A 20,369-nucleotide genomic window follows, 5' to 3' on the forward strand; every position below is an offset into this window, starting at 1 on the left:
CTTAAACCTCACTTATGATACAAGAATGCAAATTAAAATCACCAGTATCTGAAATACACTAAGTGCTGGGGCATGGGGAGGAGGCACTGATGAGGAACTCTAACCCTAACCTCTTATGCTGGGAGGTTTGGGAACAACTATTGAAATTACAAATGCCTGTGTTGTAGCTGAGCAATTCCACATCTAGGTTTTCATCCTCCCAATATGTGAGTGTGGGGGATTTGATTTTACCTCTTGCAAGCTAACAGCTTGTTTCTGTTTCGTGGACCCTGGAAGAAGACATGAGACCCCTGAGGCGGAGACAAAGGGCTTACAACTCACGGCACAGCAGGCCACGTGAGTTCCGTGTGTTCATCATTCACCCAGGTCCCCGAGTCCCGCGGGGGGATGTGGAAGCATCCTGGCTGATGCTGCATGTGCAGTGGGTTCTTGTAGCAACCAACGAAGACTGAACTTTTTACAGGGTGAGGCTCAGGTCTGCAGGTGAAGGGCGGCCATCCCTGGGGGCCAAGGAGGATGAAGTGGGGTGCACATAGGGAGCCAGGAAGGGGTGAGATGCTTCCACAGCTGTGTCCCTCAGGGGTGGGCGATGGGATGTGCTCCTGAGCCTGTGCACTTGAGAGATTTGGGTAGCAGATGTATCTGTCACATTAAATAAGGAGAGGAAATAGCTTTGCCACACAGCTACAAATGCAGTCCCCATGGTAGGGCAGTCTAGGGAAGAATCAGAACTAAATTTCCTGCTTTGATTGTGTTTTTATTGCACTGCAAAGGCCTGAGAAAGGAGTTTTTAGGCCTTTGCATTTTATGTATTGGTGTTTTGAATGGCTAGTGTGCTCACCTATTTCAAAACTCAGAGGAAAGTGTCTTCAGGCTGGCTCCCTGCCTGGAGGCAGCTGATTTTAAGTTTTCTGTGACTCCATCGGGAGACATTTTATGAATAAACTAGCAAATGTGCATGCATAGTATTTATGTTTCCTCCCTTTATATATGAATTGCAGCATCCGTATCTACTGCCGCCCACCCTACAGCTTGTTTGCAATCAGTGCAGGGCTGTGCTGTGTTTTTTCTGCAGCCCTTGGTCCCCGCCTCAGCTGAGTGCCTGGCCCCATGCGTGGTTTTGCGCATGTGCTCACTGCTGGGCCAGCGTTAGCCTGGGCACTGAGCCTACTGCATGCTGGTGTTCGATGCACAGAGTGCTAGGCCTTGGCCGCAAACTGCAGCCTTAAGGGACAAGGTAAGGTCTCCCTGTGGGACAAGGGCTCTCTTTATTGTTTACCGTAACAAGACACCTAAACAAGATGTAAACAGTAAATAAGATCCTTCCTTCCCAAGGGAGGCCTTACCTTCCGGTTTCCCAGCCCCAGCTCCTCCTTGGGCCCTGCAGTGCTTGGAGGCACCATGGCCACACACTAAGGCCCAGCGTTTGACACATCCAGGCACCCAGGGGCCTAACCTCAGCATCACAGCAGGTATCAGGGTGGGGAGGGCGGTGTTGCTGTGAATCTGCACAGAATCCTACCGCTCCTGCAGCCAGGGATATCATCCGACACACACACCCCACACACACACACCCACACACATCCCCACACACAGCCAGGGACATCATCCGGCACACACACAGCACCCCCTCTCCCCCGCACACACACAGCCTCGCACCTCCCACACACACACAGCCCCCCTACACACAGCCTCACACACATACACCCCACACACAACCCCCCACAGGCTCACACACACACCCCACACACACAGCTTCCCACAGCTCTCCACACACACCTGCACACACAGTCTCACAGTCTTGCACACCTGCACACCCCACACACAGCCTCACACACAGACTCAGACACATACACCCCACACACAGCCCCCCCATAGCCTCACACACACACCCCACACACACAGCTTCCCACAGCCCTCCACACACACCTGCACACACAGTCTCACACAGCCTTGCACACCTGCACACCCGCACACAGTCTCACACATACTCCACACATCCCCCCCACACAGCTCCCTATAGCCCCCCATACACTCGCGCACAGTCTCACACAGCCTTGCACACCCGCACACAGTCACACACCCCCCCACACACACAGCCCCCCCACATAGCCCCCCACAGGCTCACACACCCCCCCCCCACTGCCCCCACACACACCCCGCACACACACAGCCTCACATAGCCTCGTAACACACGCACACACCCAGCTGTGCCACACCCTCCGTCCCAGCGGGTGGCGGTCTCGCCTGCGGAGCCTGGGAAGCTGCCATGGGCCCCCGCCGCCTCCGCCTCCGCCTCTGCGGCCCGGAGCTCCGCCCGCGTCCTTGGCCTCAGCCCCCTCACGGTACCCGCCGCCTCGCTCCACCGCTCAGGGCCCCGAGGGCGCAGGGACGAGCCTCGCTGGGGGCACCGGGAGGCTGCGGGGTGAGGACTCCGGCGCCGCCCGCGCCTTCCTCCCCCGCGCCAGAGCGCAGCCCCGGCCCGCCAGGCTCCCGAAGCCTTCCTGGTTCGCCCTGTTCCTAAAACTCCGTTTTCAATGCAAACCCCAATCCTCCCCTTCCATGGGTAAAATAACCCACAGAAGCAGACGGCGGGATACTTACTGTTTCTGCAGGGGCCTCCTCCGCTTCCGGCCCGCGTACGTGCACTCCCCGGGCGGGATCATCGTCCTCGGCCTGGAAGACACGGGGGCACCCGGTCACCGGAAAGCGCCACATGCGCCCTGGTCCCGCCGCGACGCCCCGGGCCCCTCAGCGCGGTCCAGGAGCCCCCACACCCGCGACCCCGCGAGGCCCCCACCCCCTCCTCCTCGGGGGACCCCCTGGCCCGGGACTTCTGCTCTCCAGCACCCCGCACTGAGAACGCACCGGGGCTGGGTCACGCCTGGGCCTCCCTTCAGTGGCAGGCGGGTCCCAGCCTCCCCCGAGAGAAGCGGCCTGCTCCGGAGCCTGGCTCAGGGCGCCATGGCGGGAGACGTCCTGAGGAGGAAGCCATCGAGGAAGCCACGCACGGGCGGGGCGCGGCCAAGGCCTGGGCAGCCTGCAGCCTCCACTCATCACGCAGGTCCCATGTTCCCGTTACCCCCGAGAAGATATTTGGGGTCCCGTGTTCCCATCACCCCTAAGAAGGTACGTGGGTCCTGTGTTCCCGTCACCGCAAGAAGGTATGTGGGGTCCTGCATTCCTGTCACCCCAAAGAGGGTATGTGGGGTTCTATGTTCACGTCACCCCAAGAAGGTACATGGGTCCTGTGTTCCCATCACCCCGAGAAGGTATGTGGGGTCCCGCATTCCTGTCACCCCCAAGAGGGTACACGGGTCCCGTGTTCTCATCACCCCGAGAAGGTACGTCGGGTCCCACATTCCTGTCACCCCTGAGAGGGTATGTGGGGTTCTATGTTCACGTCATCCCGAGAAGGTATGTGGGGTCCCATGTTCCTGTCACCTTGAGAAGGTATGTGGGGTCCCGTGTTTCTGTCACCCCCAAGAGGGTACTCAGGTCCCATGTTCCTGTCACCCGGAGAGGACACACGGGGCCACATGATCCCATCATCCCCGAGAGCATATGCAGGGCAGCAGCATAATCTCCTCTCTGTGGTGTGATCTCCCTGTGGTGTTTGTAGCAGGTCTTGCTCTTCTCATCTCTGCCCTTGATAGCCTTGTGCTTTAGGCCAACAGGCGTCCTCTTTTCTATGTAAAATTCTACTCCACTCTATAGTCCTGGAATTCCACTTAGGTCACTAGCTCACAGCGCCCTGAGTCCAGTTGACTACACCCACCAGCTGCCACCAACCATGCTGGACACAGGCATGTGCCTCCCAGCGGGGCCCCTGAGGAGCAGTCCAGTATCTGTGCCCAGGCTGGTCAGCTCGCCTGTCACCCATCTTAGAGAGGGCATCACCCTTCTTTTCACAGAATCTTGATTTTCCTTGCAATGGGTGCAGCTGAGCCCTCACAAATGTCCTGCAGACCTGTGTGCAGTAACCATCCCATGCCAGGCTCTGGGCCAAAAGCCTTGGGGAGGAAGTTAAGGAGCCCTCACCTGACCTGAAGTGAGTGCAGCCTGGAAGAGGAGGCAGACTCACACAATATCCACCTGGTGGGAAAGTGCCATAAAAATGTCAAAAATGTGTCATGGATCCACTTTGACTATAAAGACTTAGGTAGATAAAGTAAATGGATAGAAAAAGATACACCATGCAAACATTAATCAAATGAAGCAGCTGCATGAGTCCCAGACAAAGGAGACTTCAGAACAAGGAATATCACCAGAAACAAAAAGGTATGTTCTATAATAGTGAAGGCATCAATTTTCCAAGGAGATCTGACAATCCTAAAGGTAAATGTACCTAGCAACAGAGCTTCAAAACACGTGAAGCAAAAACTAATAAAACCAAAAAGGACAATTCGTGGCAGACATTAACATTTCTATCTCAGTAATCAATAGAACAAGTAAATAAAATCAGTAAGGATATCCAACAACAACAGACTTGAATTAATGGAAATTTATAAAACACTCCATTCAACAACAGAAGAGTATCTGGTTTTTGCACATGTAACATTCACCAAGGTAGACCATATTTCTGGGACTTAAAGCTATCCTTAACTTTTTAAAAAAAAAAAAAAAACAGAAATCGTACGAAGTATGTTATTTGACATAATGGAATTAAACTATAAAGATATCCAGAAATTTTCCAAATATTTGGAAAGCAACCCACTTTTAAATAAGCATGGATCAAAGAGGCAGTCCCAAAGAAGTTTAAAAATATTTTGAACTAAACAAAAATGAAAATACAAACATATCAGACTTTGTGGGATGCAGCTAACCAGTACTTTGATGAAAACTGATAGCATTAAGTCCTTATATTTGAGAAAATAAAAGGTCTAAAATAAGTAATCTAAGCTTCTAACAAGTAACTAGAAGAGAAGATAAACCCAAATTGAGCAGAAGGAGGGAAATAATAAAAATAAGTCTATAAGACATAAAACACACAAAAAAAGAAGAATTGGTAGGGCTTGGTGGCTCATGCCTATAATCCCAGCTACTCTGGAGGCTGAAGCAGGAGAATTGCTTGAGCCTGGGAGATGGAGGTTGTGGCGAGCCAAGATCACACCACTGCACTCCAGCCTGGGAGACAGAGTGAGACTGTCAAAAAAAAAAAAAAAAAAAAAGAAAAAAGAAACAGAAAGAAAGAAAAAGAAAAAGAAATTAAACCAAACGTTGGTTATTTGAAAAAATCAACAAAATTGATAAACTTCTAGCCATACTGATCAAGAAACAGAGAAGACAAATTGCCAATATCAGGAATGAAAGAGAGGACATCACTACAGATCCCACAGACATTAAAAGAAAAATTACAGAGCTGAGGCCAGGCGCAGTGGCTTACGCCTGTAATCTCAGCACTTTGGGAGGCTGAGGCAGGTGGCTCACCTGAGGTCAGGAGTTCGAGACCATCCTGACCAATATGGTGAAACCCCGTCTCTACTAAAATTACAAGAATTAGCTGGGCATGGTGGTGTGCACCTGTTGTCCCAGCTACTTGGGAGGCTGAGGCAGGAGAATCGCTTGAACTTGGGAGGTGGAGGTTGCAGTGAGCCGAGATCGCACCACTGCACTCCAGCCTGGGCAACATAGTGAGACTTGGCCAAAAAAAAAAAAAAAAAAAAAGAAAATAAAAATAAAAATTATAGAGCTGGGTGCAGTGACTCAAGCCTGTAATCTCAGCACTTTGGAAGGCTGAGGCAGGAGTATCACCTGAGGTCAGGAGTTAGAGACCAGCCTGGCCAACATGGTGAAACCCCATCTCTACTAAAAATACAAAAAATTAGCCGGGCATGGTGGCGCATGCCTGTAATCTCAGCTACTTGGGAGGCTGAGGTAGGATTGCTTGAACCTGGGAGGCAGAGGTTGCACTGAGCCAAGATCACACCATTGCACTCCAACCTGGGTAACAAGAGCAAAACTCCATTTCGAAAACAAAAACAAAACAAAACAATATATATATATACACACACACACACACACACACAAACATATATATATATAGAGAGAGAGAGAGAGAATACCGCTGTGAACTGAATGTGTCCACCCACAATTCCTATGTTAAGCCCTAACTCTCCATGTGACTGTATTGGAGATAGAGCCCCTACCCTCATAGGTGATTAAGACAATAAGGTTGGAGCCCTAATCTTATAGAACTGGTGCCCTATAAAAAGAGAAGAAGCATCAGAGCTCTCTCTCTCCACCATGTGAGGATGCAGCAAGAAGGCAGCCATCTGTAAGGCAGGAAGAGAGACCTCACCAGAAACCAAATCAGCCAGCACCTTGATCTTGGACTTCCCAGTCTCCAGAATGGTGTGAAATAAATTTCTGTTGTTTAAGCTATCCAGTCTATGTACTTTGTTATGGCAGCCCAAGCAGAATAAGACAAATACTATCCGAAATATTAAATGATTTAGATGAAATAGAGGAATTCCTAGAAAGGTGCAATCTATCAAAACTCAAGAAAAAACAGATGATCTGGATAGCTCTATATCTATTCCAACAACATCAAAAAACCCAGGCTTAAATGGTTTCCCTGGTATATCTACCAATGTAAAGAAATAATACCAATTATCTGCAATCCTTGGCAAAAAATATCAAAAAAATGTTTTAATTGTCAACTTGTTTATGAATTCAGCATTACTCTGATGCCAAACTAAAGGCATTGCATGAAAAGAAAACTAAAGACCAGCATCCCACATGAACATAGACACAAAAATCCTCAATTAAATATAGGTATTGGCAAATAGAATCCATCAATATATAAAAAGGATGATACATCACAACTAAGTGGGATTTATGCAAGGAATTCAGGGCAGCTTCAACATCCAAACACCAATCACTGTAATCCACTATAATAATAAACTAAAAAGAAAACGCACATGATCATCTCAATCTTTCAGAAAAACATCTGACGAAATCCAAATCCATTCATAATAATTTTTCCAAAAAACCTCTCATCAAACTAGGAACAGAAGGAAACTTAATTAACGTGATAAAGAACATCTACAAAAGCTTATAGCTAACATCACAGCTAATGGTGAAAGACTAAATGCTTCTCCCCAAGACCGTGAACAAGGCAAAGCTGTGCTATATCCCCATTCCCACTAAAATTATTTGTGTACTAGCCAGGGCAATAAGTCAGGAAAATAAGTAAAAGTCTCAAAACTGGGAAATAAATAAAAGTCATAAAACTGGGAAATAAAAATAAAATAAAACTATCTGTTCGCAGACATGATTTTACATGTAGAAAATTCCAAAAAGGCTGAGTGAAGTGGCTCACACCTATAATCCCAGCACTTTGGGAGGCCAAGGTGGGAGAATCACTTGAGCCCAGGAGTTTGAGACCAGCCTGGGCAATGTAGGAAGACCCTATCTCTACAAAAAACACTTTTCAAAAAAATTAGCCAGGTGTGGTGGCACACACCTGTAGTCCCAGCTACTCAGGAGTCTGAAGCAGGAGGATCACTTGAGCCCAGGACATCAAGGCTGCGGTGACAGTGAGCTGTGATTGTACCACTGCACTCCAGCCTGAGTGACAGAACAAGACCCTGTCTCTTAAAAAGAGAGAGAGGGAATTCCAAAAATTTTACTAAAACCAATCACCTATAACTATTTACTGAGACCAGCAAGGTCACACAGTAAAAGGATAATAACGCAGAAATCAATTGTATTTCTAGATACTAGCAATGAACAACTAGAATTCAGATATTTAAAAACTAGTATCATTTAAAATAGTACCCCAATAAAAATAAAATAGGTATTTCAAGAGACCTAATATATGTGTAACTGGACCCCTAATGAATAGGAGGGGAAAGGAGGTAAAAGAAAAATGTAAGAAACAGCAGAAATTTTTTCCAAATGTAATGAGAATTGTAAACCTACAGACCCAAGAAGCTTAGTGAACTCCAAGCACAAGAAACAGGAAAATTACACCAACGTATATCATAATCAAATTGCTTATTACCAGTAACAAGTAGAATAATATTTATTTTTGTATTTTTTGTAGACATGGGTTTTCATCATGTTACCCAATCTGGCCTTAAACTTCTGGGTTCAAGCAATCCGCCACCTTGGCCTCCCAGAGTGCTGGGATTACAGGCATGAGCCATGCACCTGGCCTAGAATAATATTAAAAGCCAGAGAAAACAGGCATTGGGTATAAAGGACAAAAAATAAGATGGCAGAAGATTCCTCATCAGAAACAAGAAGGTAGTGGAGCAACATCTTTAAAGCTGAAAGAAAAAACCCTGAAACCTAGAATTCTACATCTTATGAAAACATCATTCATAAGTGAAGGTGAAATAAAGAGCTTTCAGATGCACAAAAGCTGAAAGAAATCATCACTAGCTGACCCACACTATAAGAAATATTACAGGCCAAAGGAAAATGATACCAGATTGTAAAATGTGTCTACAACATGGCACAAAAAGCGCAGGAACTGACTACTAGAGGGTTAAATATGCATAATTTGTTCTTATTGCTTAGATATCTTTAAAAGATAAGTGACTATTTCAGCAATAATAACAGCGTGTTGTGGGGTTCACAACAAACGTGGACATAAAGTATATGGCAGCTACACAGACCCAGGAGGGGAGACATGCATTCACAAAGTGGGGTGACAGTACTCAGAAGCTGTGCCAGCTGCCCGTTTGTTGCCTCTAGGCTCCAGACCCCCCCGTCCTGCCTGCTCTGCATTAATAAGCCTCAGTCTTTCAGCACTTTTTCCTATAGAGAGCATGATGTTGCACTGGCCTGAATACGGCCCTGGAGGAGCCCTGCAGGAAGAAGGAGACTCTCCTGGTTCCAGCGCTTCCCGCTTTTTTGTGTTCCTGCTCACCACTGCCATAGACAGGGCAACTCAGCAAACTTCCCTGCCCTCCAGGGGACGGAGCTACACCTCCTCCAATGAGGCTCGAGCCCCACCCTTGGGAAGGGAGCTCCCTTCCAAGCGCACTCCTTAGGGGCCTCCGGGGCCCCAGAGCACCATGCAGAGTTCTCCTCTCCCCTCCATAGCTGTGCCACTGTTGCTATCAATACTTCTTAATATTAAAGTTTCTCAATTCAAATAAAAAATTAAATTAAAAATATAAAACACCAACACGGTGAGACCTCATCTCTACAAAAAACAATTTTTAAAAATTAGCCAAGCATGATGGCACATGTATGTAGTGTCAGTTACTTAGGAGACTGAGGCAGGAGGATTGCTTCAGCCTGGGAGGTCGAGGCTGCAGTGAGCCAAGATCACACCATTGCACTCCAGCCTGGGTGACAGAACAAGACCCTGCATGTATGTGTGTGTATATATATATACACATAAAGAGAGAGAGAGCGCGCTGATTTTTTAAAATCCACATTTTAGAGCTACACATTAAAACACATATGAAATAAATGGCATGTTAGGGATTTGCTTCTCTATAAAGTGGGGAGGACAGTGGAGTCTGAATGGTCTGGGGCTGGCAGACTGGACTTTAAATGAAACTGGATAAGCCAATATTGATAGTTGATTACCTATGCCAGCTGATGAAAAAATTAAGCTCTTTATATAATTCTCTCTCCACTTTTGTAAAATATTTGAAAAGTGCCATAATAAAATGTTTGGCTTTAAAAAAAACATTAAAAAGAAAGAAACTGTGGCATAAGAATAGAGATACTAACTGATTATGACCAATGACCAGTTGATTTTCCACAAGGGCACCAGGGCTGTTCAACAGGGAAAGAACAATCTCTTCAACAAATGGTGCTGAGATAACTGGCCAGCCTGAGCAACATAGCAAGCAAGGCCTTGTCTCTAAGGGTGGGGGGGTGGGGGTGGGAAAAGCCACACGCCAAATAGTGAAGTTGGATCCCTACCTCACACAATATGAAAAAATTAACCTAAAATTGACTAAAGACTTAAATGTAAGAGCTAAAAATATAACACTCGAAGAAAACATAAGATTCATCTTTAATGGCCTTGATTGGATAATGACCTTAAATGTGGCAGTGAATTCTTAGATTTATCACAAAAAGCACGGGTAATAAGAGAAAAAAAATGGATAAATTGGACTTCATCAAAACTAAAAATTTTTGTGTCACAAGACATTACCAAGAAAGTGAAGAGGCAACCCACAGAATGGCAGAAAACATTTACAAATCATGTATCTGATAAGCGTCTAGTATCCAGCATAGACAAATAACTCTTACAATTCAACAACAAAAAGACAACCTAATTTTAAAATGGGCAAAGGCTTTTTTTAAAAGATGGTTGACTAGAAGCATTTCAACCACATCTCATCCACTTAGAAGAACCAAAATAATGTGTAGATGATCACACTTTGAATCTATTTTCCAAGAGACAACATGGGAGTTCAGCAGGAAAGTGACAGGAAAAAGCAAAACTTAGGAAGAAGGAAAGCAGGCAGCCTATGTGGCCAAGAGCGGCTGGGAACTGGGAGTGACTCCCCAGTATGAGAGGGTGAGGGTGGGTCTTCCCGCAGTCCACTTTCCCACTGGAGATTCATGCAGTCCCTGACACAGGAGAGCAACTCCACCCTCCCAATCTCTGCATCGGATTAAGGGAGACCAAGAAGGAAGTGCTCCGGGAGGGAACATGCCCTGGGTCTCATACCCTTTCTGAAATTTAAGCAGCTAGAGCAAGACACCGTTCTCCATCCTAGTTCTCAGCAGATGGTGCATGTTCCTGGTACAAGCAGTGCCAATCCGAGACATTAGGGAAACTTGGACTTGGACTGCTGCTTGTGGAACTGAGGTGTGAGAGTGGCCCAGGACTAAGAGGCAAATGTGGCGTGGGCTACGGCTCCCAGCACTGGAAGCAGGCACCACCCCCAGGACTTGAGCAAGATGAGAGTTGCCATGGGGGCTTGGTCTTGAGCTGTGCAGGGCCTACAGCCTGGAGCTGAGTTGTGGGCCAGGCACAAACTGCCAAGGCTGATGGAACAGCTTTTGTCTCCAACAGCCAGGATGGGGGAGCAAGCCACATGGGGATTGGGGCATGAAAGGTATGCAGGTCTTCCATCCATGGCCAAGGCTCTGGCTGCTGGGACTGGTCCCACCCTCCCTGTGGCAGCTGCCCCTCATCCAGGCATTCTGCCATGGGCCCTGAAAATCACCCAGTGGCACCTGTCACAGTTGGTACATGCACTCAGGGGGCTAGAGCAAGCTTGCCTGGTCCAGCTCTGCCCGGCATCCCCCTTCCCCAGCCCGCCCACAAGACAGAGTGTGGGATCCAGGGACCAGGAGGATCCACAACCCAGTCCACCACCTGGGACACTGAGCCCTTCTCCCAGGGGACACCCTGTCACTACCACCTTAGCTGGCATCTACCTGCAAGTGCCAGCTGCTGGCCTGGAGGCTGGCGAGCACAGCCCATTGCAACCACTGCCAACACATGCACACAGCTTGGGACCCAAAAGTGCATCTCACCACCACTGCCACCACCATTGCCCACACCACTCTGTATGCCCAAAATCTAGGAAGTCTGCTCACTTGCACGGTACACTGCTACTACAACCAGCTTCTGAGAAAGCCACTCAGAGGCCCAAGAATCAGCCTGCCTGGTACTGCCAACACAGGTGCCAGTGTGTGCCACCCTGGGGCACAAGGATACACATGGTTAGCCCACAACTGCTACCACTGAAGCCTGAAGATGGGCCCACCCAGCATCCCAGTCCCCAGCACAACTTCACCACAGCCGCCACCAATAACTACACCCTAACCAAGGAAGCCACAGATACCACTAACACTGCTAATAGCCAGATAAATCGTACAGAGGCTTCACTGCTGCATGCCTCAGAAGTAAATCCAAAGGCCCTACCCAACCCACATCCCAGTCACATCTCCAGTAAAAGGTGCCCTCCAACAACAAAAGTAAACCCCAAAAGAAGAAAAAGCAACTATTATACCAGATGTGCAGAAAGCGACATAAAGACACAAGAAACATGAAAAAGCAGGGTAATATGACGGTCCCAGAGAAACACAATTCTCCAGCAGTAGATAAATCTCAACCAAAAGAAATCCTCAAAATCCCAGATAAAGAATTCAAAATCTTGATTTTAAAGAAGTTCAATGAGATGTGTGAGAAGTCTGAAAATCAATACAAATAACTCAGAAGATTAATTCAGAATATGAATGAGATGTTTACCAAGGAGATAGATGTATATAAAAAAAAAAAAAAACACAGAAATACAACATACATCTGAAAGCTCCAGCAATAGACTAGAGCAAGCAGAGTAATTTCAGAACTTAAAAGACAGGCTTTTTGAAATCATCCAATCAAACAAAAACAAAGCAAAAAGAATGAGAAAGAATAAGCAAAGCCTGTGAGACACCTGGGACTACATACAGTGATTGAATTTACAAGTTATTGGTCTTCCTGAGGGTGAAGAGATATTGAGAGGCTTAGAAAACCTATTTAAAAAAGTAATATATGAAAACCTGCCAAGTCTAGCAAGAGATCTAAGTATTCAGACACAGGAGGCTCAGCAATCCCCAGGAAAACATCGTGCAAAAAAGACACTACCACAGTGCACCATGAATCAGTCCAAAGTCAAAGTGAAAGAGCAAATTCTAAAAACAGCAAGAGAAAAGCGTCTAGTTACCTATAAAGGAAACCTCATCAGACTAACAGTGGAGTTCTCAGCAAAAACCTGGCAGGCCAGAAGAGAATAAGGTGACATATTCAAACTGCTGCAAGAAAAAAACTTTCAGCCAACAATTTGATATCCAGCATGATGAACCTTCATAAATGAAGGAGAAATAAAGTCTTTCCCAGAAAAGCTGATGCTGAGGGAATTCATCACCGCTAGTCCTACAAGAACTGCTCAAGGAAGCCCTAACTTGGAAGTGAAAAGAGGACGTTCACCATTATGGAAACATACAAAAGTATAAAACTCACTCATAAAGCAATCACAGACGAAGAGAAAGGAATCAAATGGCACTGCTACAGAATTCAGCCAAACCACAATGACAAACAGCCAGAGGAAAAGAAAGAAGCAAAGAACTTATAAAACAACTAGGAAGCAATTAACAATACAACAGGAACCAAACCTTACATACCAATATTAACCTTGAATGTAAACAGGTTAAACACTCCAGTTTTTTGTTTTGTTTTTTGAGATGGAGTCTCACTCTGTCACCCAGGCTGGAGTGCAGTGGTGCAATCTTGGTTCACTGCAACCTCCCAACTCCAAGGTTCAAGTGACTCTCCTGCCCCAGCCTCCTGAGTAGCTAGAACTATAGGCCTGCACCACCACTCCTGGCTAATTTTTGTATTTTTAGTAGAGATGGGGTTTCACCATGTTGGCCAGGCTGATCTTGAACTCCTGACCTCAAGTGATCCACCTACCTCTGCCTCCCAAAGTGCTGGGATTACAGGTGTGAGCTACCATGCCCAGACAAATGTTCCACTTTAAAGACACTGATTAGCAGAATGGATTTTTAAAAGCATGATTCAACTATATGCTGCATACAAGAAACTCACTTTACTGCTAAAGACATACATAGGCTGGGCATGGTTCCTCAAGCCTGTAATCTCAGCACTTTGGGAAGTCAAGATAGGAGGATTGCTTGAGGCCAGGAGTTTGAGACCAGCCTAGGTAACATAGCAAGACTCTGTCTCTATTTTTTTTAAAAAGACACATATAGATTGAAAGTAAAGTGGCGGGGGGAGGGGGAGGAAATACATTCCACACAAATGCAAACCAAAAGCAAACAGGAGTAGCTATACTCATATCAGATAAAACAGACTTTATGTCAAAAACAGTAAAAAAAAAAAAAGACAAAGGTGATTATATAATGATAAAGGGATCAATTAAGCAAGAGGATATAACAATTCTACATACATATGCATCCAACATTGGTGCATCTAGATTTATAACACAAATATTACTAGAACTAAAGAGAGAGAGAGAGAGAGCAATACAGTAATAGTGGGGACTTCAACACACTACTCATAGCATTAGACAGATCAGCTAGATGGAAAATCAGCAAAGAAACATGGGATTTCGACTGGACTTTAGGCCTTCACAGACATTTACATTATAGAATATTCTACCCAACAACTGCAGAAGATACATTCTTTTCATCAGCACATGGGACGTTCTCCAAGATAGACTATGTTATGCCACAAAACAAGTCTTGGCCAGGCGCAGTGGCTCACACCTGTAATCCCAGCACTTTGGATCATGAGGTCAGGAGTTTGAGACCAGCCTGGCCAACATGGTGAAATCCCATCTCTACTAAAAATACAAAAATTAGCCAGGCATGGTGGTGCACACCTGTAGTCCTATCGACTCGGGAGGCTGAGGCAGGAGAATCGTTTGAACCCAGGAGGTGGAGGTTGTGGTGAGCCAAGATCGTGCCACTGCACTCCAGCCTGGGAAACAGAGTGAGACTCCATCTTAAAAAAAAAAAAAAAAGAAAGTCTTAACAGATTTTCTTTCTTCTTTTTTTCCTCTTATTCCTCCTCCTTCTCCTCCTCTTAACAAATGTTTAAAAATTAAAATTATATTAAGTATAATATAATTATAACAGTGGAATAAAATCATAAATAAATACCAAGAGTAACTCTGGAAACTATACATAAATAGAAATCAAACAATATGCTTCTGGGTCAACAAAGAAATTAAGATGGAAATTTAAAAATTGCTGAAACGAATGAAAATTAAACACAATATACTTTAAAAACCTATAGGATACAGCAAAAGCAGTGCTAAGAGGGAAGTTTATAGCAGTGGCCCCCAACCTTTCTGGCATCATGTACTGGTTTTGTGGAAGACAATTTTTCCACCAACTGCACATGTTGGTAGGGATGGTTTTGGGATGAAACTGTTCCACCTCAGATTATTAGGCATTAGATTCTCACAAGGAGCGTGCAACTTAGATCCCTCACAAGCACAGTTCACAATAGGGTTTGTGCTCCTATGAGAATCTAATGCTGCTGCTCTGACAGGAGGAAGAGCTCAGGTGGTAATGCTCACTTGTCCACCACTCACTCCTGCTGTTTGGCCTGGTTCCTAGCAAGCCATGGATGGGTACCAGTGCAAGGTCTGGGGGTTGAGGACCCCTGGTTTATAGCATTAAATGTCTGTATCAAAAAAGTAGAAAGATTATGTGCCTCAAGGAACTAGAAAAGCGAGAACAAACCAAACCAAAATTAGCAAAAGAAAGGAAATAACAAAGACCAAATAAACAAAATCAGAAATGGAAGAGGAGATGTTACAACTAACACCACAGAAATACAAAAGATCGTCAGAGACTATTATGAACAACTATATGCTCACAGATTAGAAAACCTAGAGGAAATGCATAAATTCCTGGAAACATACAATCTCCCAAGACTGAACCAGGAATAAATAGAAAACCTGAACAGATAAGTAATGAAAAGCAGATTTAATCAGTAATTTAAAAACCTCCCCCAAAAGAAAAGCCCACAACAAGCTGGGCGCAGTGGCTCACGCCTGTAATCCCAGCACTTTGGGAGGCTGAGGAGGGCGCATCATGAGGTCAAGAGATCAAGACCATCCTGGCCAACATGGTGAAACCCCATCTCTACTAAAAATACAAAAATTAGCTGGGCGTGGTGGTGCATGCCTGTAGTCCCAGCTACTCGGGAGGCTGAGGCAGGAGAATGGCATGAACCTGGGAGGAGGCGGAGCTTGCAGTGAGTCAAGATCACGCCATTGCACTCCAGCCTGGGTGACAGAGCAAGACTCCTGTCTCAAAAAAAAAAAAGAAAAAAAAGAAGCTGAATTATACCAAACATACAAAAAAAGAACTAAGACCAATCTTCCTGAAACTGTTCAAAAAAATTGAGTAGAAGAGAATGGTCCCTAACTCATTCTAGAAGGCCAATATAACCCAGATACCAAAATCAGACAAGGACACAACAGAAAAAGAAAACTACAGACCAATATCCCTGATGAACATAGACTCAAAAATCCTCCGCGGTGCACGGTGGCTCACACTGTAATCCCACTTTGGGAGCCAGGGCAGGTGGATCACTTGAGGCCAGGAATTCCAGGCCAGCCACCTGCCCAACATGGCAAAATACTGTCTCTACTAAAAATGCAAAAATTATCAGGGCGTGGTGGTGTGCACCTGTAATCCCAGCTACTCAGGAGGCTGAGGCATGAGAATTGCTTGAACTTAGGAGGCAGAGGTTGCAGTGAGCAGAGATGGTGCCACTGCACTCCAGCCTGGGTGACAGAGTGAGACCCTGTCTCAAAAAATATCTTCGACAAAATATTAACTAACTGAATCCAACAGCCCATCAGAAAGATAATATACCACAGTCAAGTAGGCTTTGTATCAGGGATGCAAGGATGGTTCAACGTATGCAAATTAATAAACATAATACATCACATGAACAGAATCAAGGACAAAAACCATACAATCAACTCAATAGATGCAGAAAATGCATTTAATAAATTTCAGCATCCCTTAATGATAAAAATCCTCAAAAAAATTGGCACGGAAGGAACAAATCACAAAATAATAAAGGCTATTTATTACAGACCCATAGCTAACATCATACTGAATGAGGAAAAGTTGAAAGCATTTCCCCTAAGAACTGGAACATGATAAGAATGCCCTCTTTCACCACTCCTATTCAATATAATACTGAAAGTCCTATCCAGAGCGATCAGGTAGGAGAAAGTACATAAAAGGCATTCAGACTGGAAAAGAGGAAGTCAGATTATTCCTATCTGCCAATATGATTTTATATCTAGAAAAACCTAAAGATTCCACCAAAAAAACTCTTAGATTTGATAAGTGAATGCAGTAAAGTTGTGGAATACAAAATCAACATACAAAAATCAGTAGCATTTCTATACACCAATAATGATCTAGCTGAGAAAGAAATCAAGAAGGCAATCTCATTTACAATAACCACTAAAAAATACATGGGAATAAATCTCTACAAGGAAAATTACAAAACACTGATGAAAGAAAATTGTAGATGACACAAACAAACAGGAAAATATCCATGTTCATAGATCAGAAGAATTCACATCGTTAAAATGACCACACTGCCTAAACCAACCTGCAGATTCAGTGTAATCCCTATCAAAATACCAAAGTAATTTTTCACAGAATTTGAAAAAACAATCTCAGGCTGGGCATGGTGGCTCACACTTGTAATCCTAGCACTTTGGGAGGCCGAAGCCAGAAGATTGTTTGAGGCCAGGAGTTTGAGACCAGCCCGAGCAACAGAGTGAGACCCCATCTCTACAAAAACATATTTTAATTTGAAATTAGTCAGGCATGGTGGCACACACCCATAGTCCAGTTACTCAGAAGGCAGAGGCGAGAGAATCTCTTGAGCCCAGGAATTCGAGGTTGCAGTGAGCTATGATTGTGGCAACGCACTCTAGCCTGGGTGACAAAGCAAGATCCCATCTCGAAGAAAAAAAGAAGGAGGAGGAGAAGAAAAGAGAAAAAGAAAAATAATCCTAAAATTCATAAGGACCAAAAAAGAGAGAGAGGTGTGTGTCAGTGCAGGAAAAACTACCATTTATCAAACCATCAGATATTATGAGAATTCACTCACTGTCATGAGAACAGCAAGGAAGAAACTGCCCCCATAATCCAATCACTTCCCACCAGGTCTCTCCCTAAACACCTGAGGATTATAATTCAAGATGAGATTTGGGTGGGGACACAAAACCTAACCATATCACTACATGACTTCAAATTACACCACAGACTATAGTATGGGATTTAAACTAAAAACCTTCTGCACAGCAAAAGAAATAATAAACAGAGTGACAAGGCAACCTGTTAAATGGGAGAAAATATTTGCAAACTATTCATCCAACAGGGGAGTAGTAACCAGAATATACAAGGAACTCAAACAATTGAACAACAGTAACAACAACAAAAAACCCAAGTGATCCCATTAAAAAGTAAGCAAAGGACATGAATAGACACTTTAAAAGAAGAGATACAAATGGCCAACAGGTATATGAAAAAAATGCCCCACATCACTAATCATCAGAGAAATGCAAATTAAAACCACAATGAGATATCATCTTACCCCAGTCAGAATGGCTCTTATTAAAAAGACGGCCAGGTGTAGTAGCTCATGCCTGTAATCCCAGCACTTTGGGAGGCCAAGGTGAGTGGATCACTTGAGGTCAGGAGTTCGAGACCAGCCTGACCAACATGGTGAAACTGCCTCTCTACTAAAAACACAAAAATTAGCTGGCATGGTGGTGGGCACCTCTGAGGCTGAGGCAGGTGAATCACTTGAACCCGGGAGGCAGAGGTTGCAGTGAGCTGAGATTGCACCACTGCACTCCAGCCTAGGCGATAGAGGGAGACTCCATGTCAAAAAAACAAAAAACAAACAAAAAAATCAGATGTTGGTGAGGATGCAGAGAAAAGGGAACTCATACACTGTTGGCGGGAATGTACTAGTACAGTCTCTATGGAAAACAGAATGGAGATCTCTCAAAGAACTAAAAATAGAACTGTCATTTAGTCCAGCAATCCCACTACTAGGTCTATACCCAATGGAAAAGAAATCAATATATCAAAAAGACGCCTACACTCATATGTTTATTGCAACACTATTCACAATAGTAAAGAGATGGAATAAACCTAGGTGTCCATCAGTGGATCAATAAAAAGAAAATGTGGTATATATACACAATTGAATATTACTCAGCCATTAACAAAGAATGAAATCATGCCTTTTGCAGCAACATGGATGGAACTGGAGGTCATTATCTTAAGTGAAACAAGCCAGGCACAGAAAGTCAAATATCACATGTTCTCACTCACACGTAGGTGCTGAAATTGTATACACATGGATGTAGTGAGTGGAATGATGGATGACAGAGACCTGGAAGGATGAGGGGGTGACAGGGGCCTGGCTGATGAGATTTTAGTTAAGGGGTACAGTGTACATTATTTGGGTAATGGCTACCCTAAAAACTTTGACTTGATCACTATGCAATCTATGCATGAAACAAAATTACACATGTACCCCATAAATGTGTACAATTTTAAAAATGTTCAAAGGACTTGAGGAGACATTTCTCCAAAGGATATACACAATGGTCAACACATGAAAAAATTCTCAGCACTGTAAATCATTAGGGAAATGCAAGCAAACAAAAAATCCAAAATTCAATACCATTTCATACCACTAGGATGGCTATGTCTTTTTTTTTTTTAGATAGTCTCGCTCTGTTGCCAAGGCTGGAGTGCAATGGCTCAATCTCAGCTTAGTGCAACCTCCACCTCCTGGGTTCAAGAGATTCTCCTGCCTCGGCCTCCCGAGTAGCTGGGACTATAGGCACGTGCCACCACGCCCTGCTAATTTTTGTATTTTTGGTAGAGATGAGGTTTCACCATACTGGTCAGGCAGGTCTCGAACTCCTGACCTAGGTGATCCGCTTGCCTCAGCCTCCCAAAGTGCTGGAATTACAGGCATGAACCACCGCGCTGGGCCAGCTATCATTTTTTTAAAATGGAACATAAGTGTCAGTGGGACTATGGAGAAATTGGAACTGCTTCTGGTGCATTGCTGGTGAAAATGTAAAATGGTGCACTGCTGTGGAAAAGTGTGGCGTTTCCTCAAAAAGTTAAACACAGAATCACTATATGATCCAGTACTCCACTCCTAGGTACATACCTAACAGAAGTGAAAGCATTTGTTCTAACAGAAACCTGCACACAAATGCCCATCATAATTCACAGTAGCCAAAAAATGTAAACAACCTAAATGTCCATCAACTGAGGGACCAGTAAACAGAACATGGCATCTTCATATGATGAAATATTATTCAGCTGTGAAAAGGAAGGAAGCCTTGGCACATGCTGCCACGTGGAGGGACCCTGAAAACGTTGCACTGCGTGAAAGAAGCCGGACACAGAAGGCCACACGCTGACCCCATTGCATGATATACCCAGAGTAGGCAAACTCAGATAAAAAGGTTCATGGCAGCCAGGACCTGGGAGCGGAGACTGGGGAGTGACTGGTCAGTGGGTGGGCACTGCCAGAGGCGATGAAGATGTTTTGGAGCTAGAGAGAGGTGGTGGCTACACAACTTTGTCAATGTACTAAATGCCCCTGAACTCTTCACTTTTAAACGGTTAATTTGATGTTATACGCATTTTGCCTCAACAAGAAAACACATAGAGGCTGGCCGCGGTGGCTCATGTCTGTAATCCCAGCACTTAGGGAGGCTGAGGCGGGGAATCACCTGAAGTCGGGAATTCCAGACCAGCCTGGCCAACACAGTGAAACCCCATCTCTACTAAAAATACAAAAATTAGCCAGGCGTGGTGGCGGGTGCCTGTAATCCCAGCTACTCAGG

At 44.9% G+C, this 20,369-nt stretch overlaps 1 protein-coding gene across 1 annotated transcript in view; it reads right to left on the reverse strand.

The window, feature by feature from the left end:
* AHRR (aryl-hydrocarbon receptor repressor) overlaps window positions 1-20,369 on the reverse strand; it is a 101,535-nt gene that overhangs the window by 76,990 nt on the left and 4,176 nt on the right. Inside the window, exon 2 of the mRNA XM_030927076.1 lies at window positions 2,605-2,676. Within this exon, the coding sequence (XP_030782936.1) occupies window positions 2,605-2,666 (62 nt within the window). The 5' untranslated portion in view covers window positions 2,667-2,676. The remainder of the gene's footprint in view (window positions 1-2,604; window positions 2,677-20,369) is intronic.

This window comes from Rhinopithecus roxellana, chromosome 3 (genome assembly GCF_007565055.1).
Source record: "Rhinopithecus roxellana isolate Shanxi Qingling chromosome 3, ASM756505v1, whole genome shotgun sequence".
In the NCBI taxonomy this organism is placed as follows: domain Eukaryota; kingdom Metazoa; phylum Chordata; class Mammalia; order Primates; family Cercopithecidae; genus Rhinopithecus; species Rhinopithecus roxellana.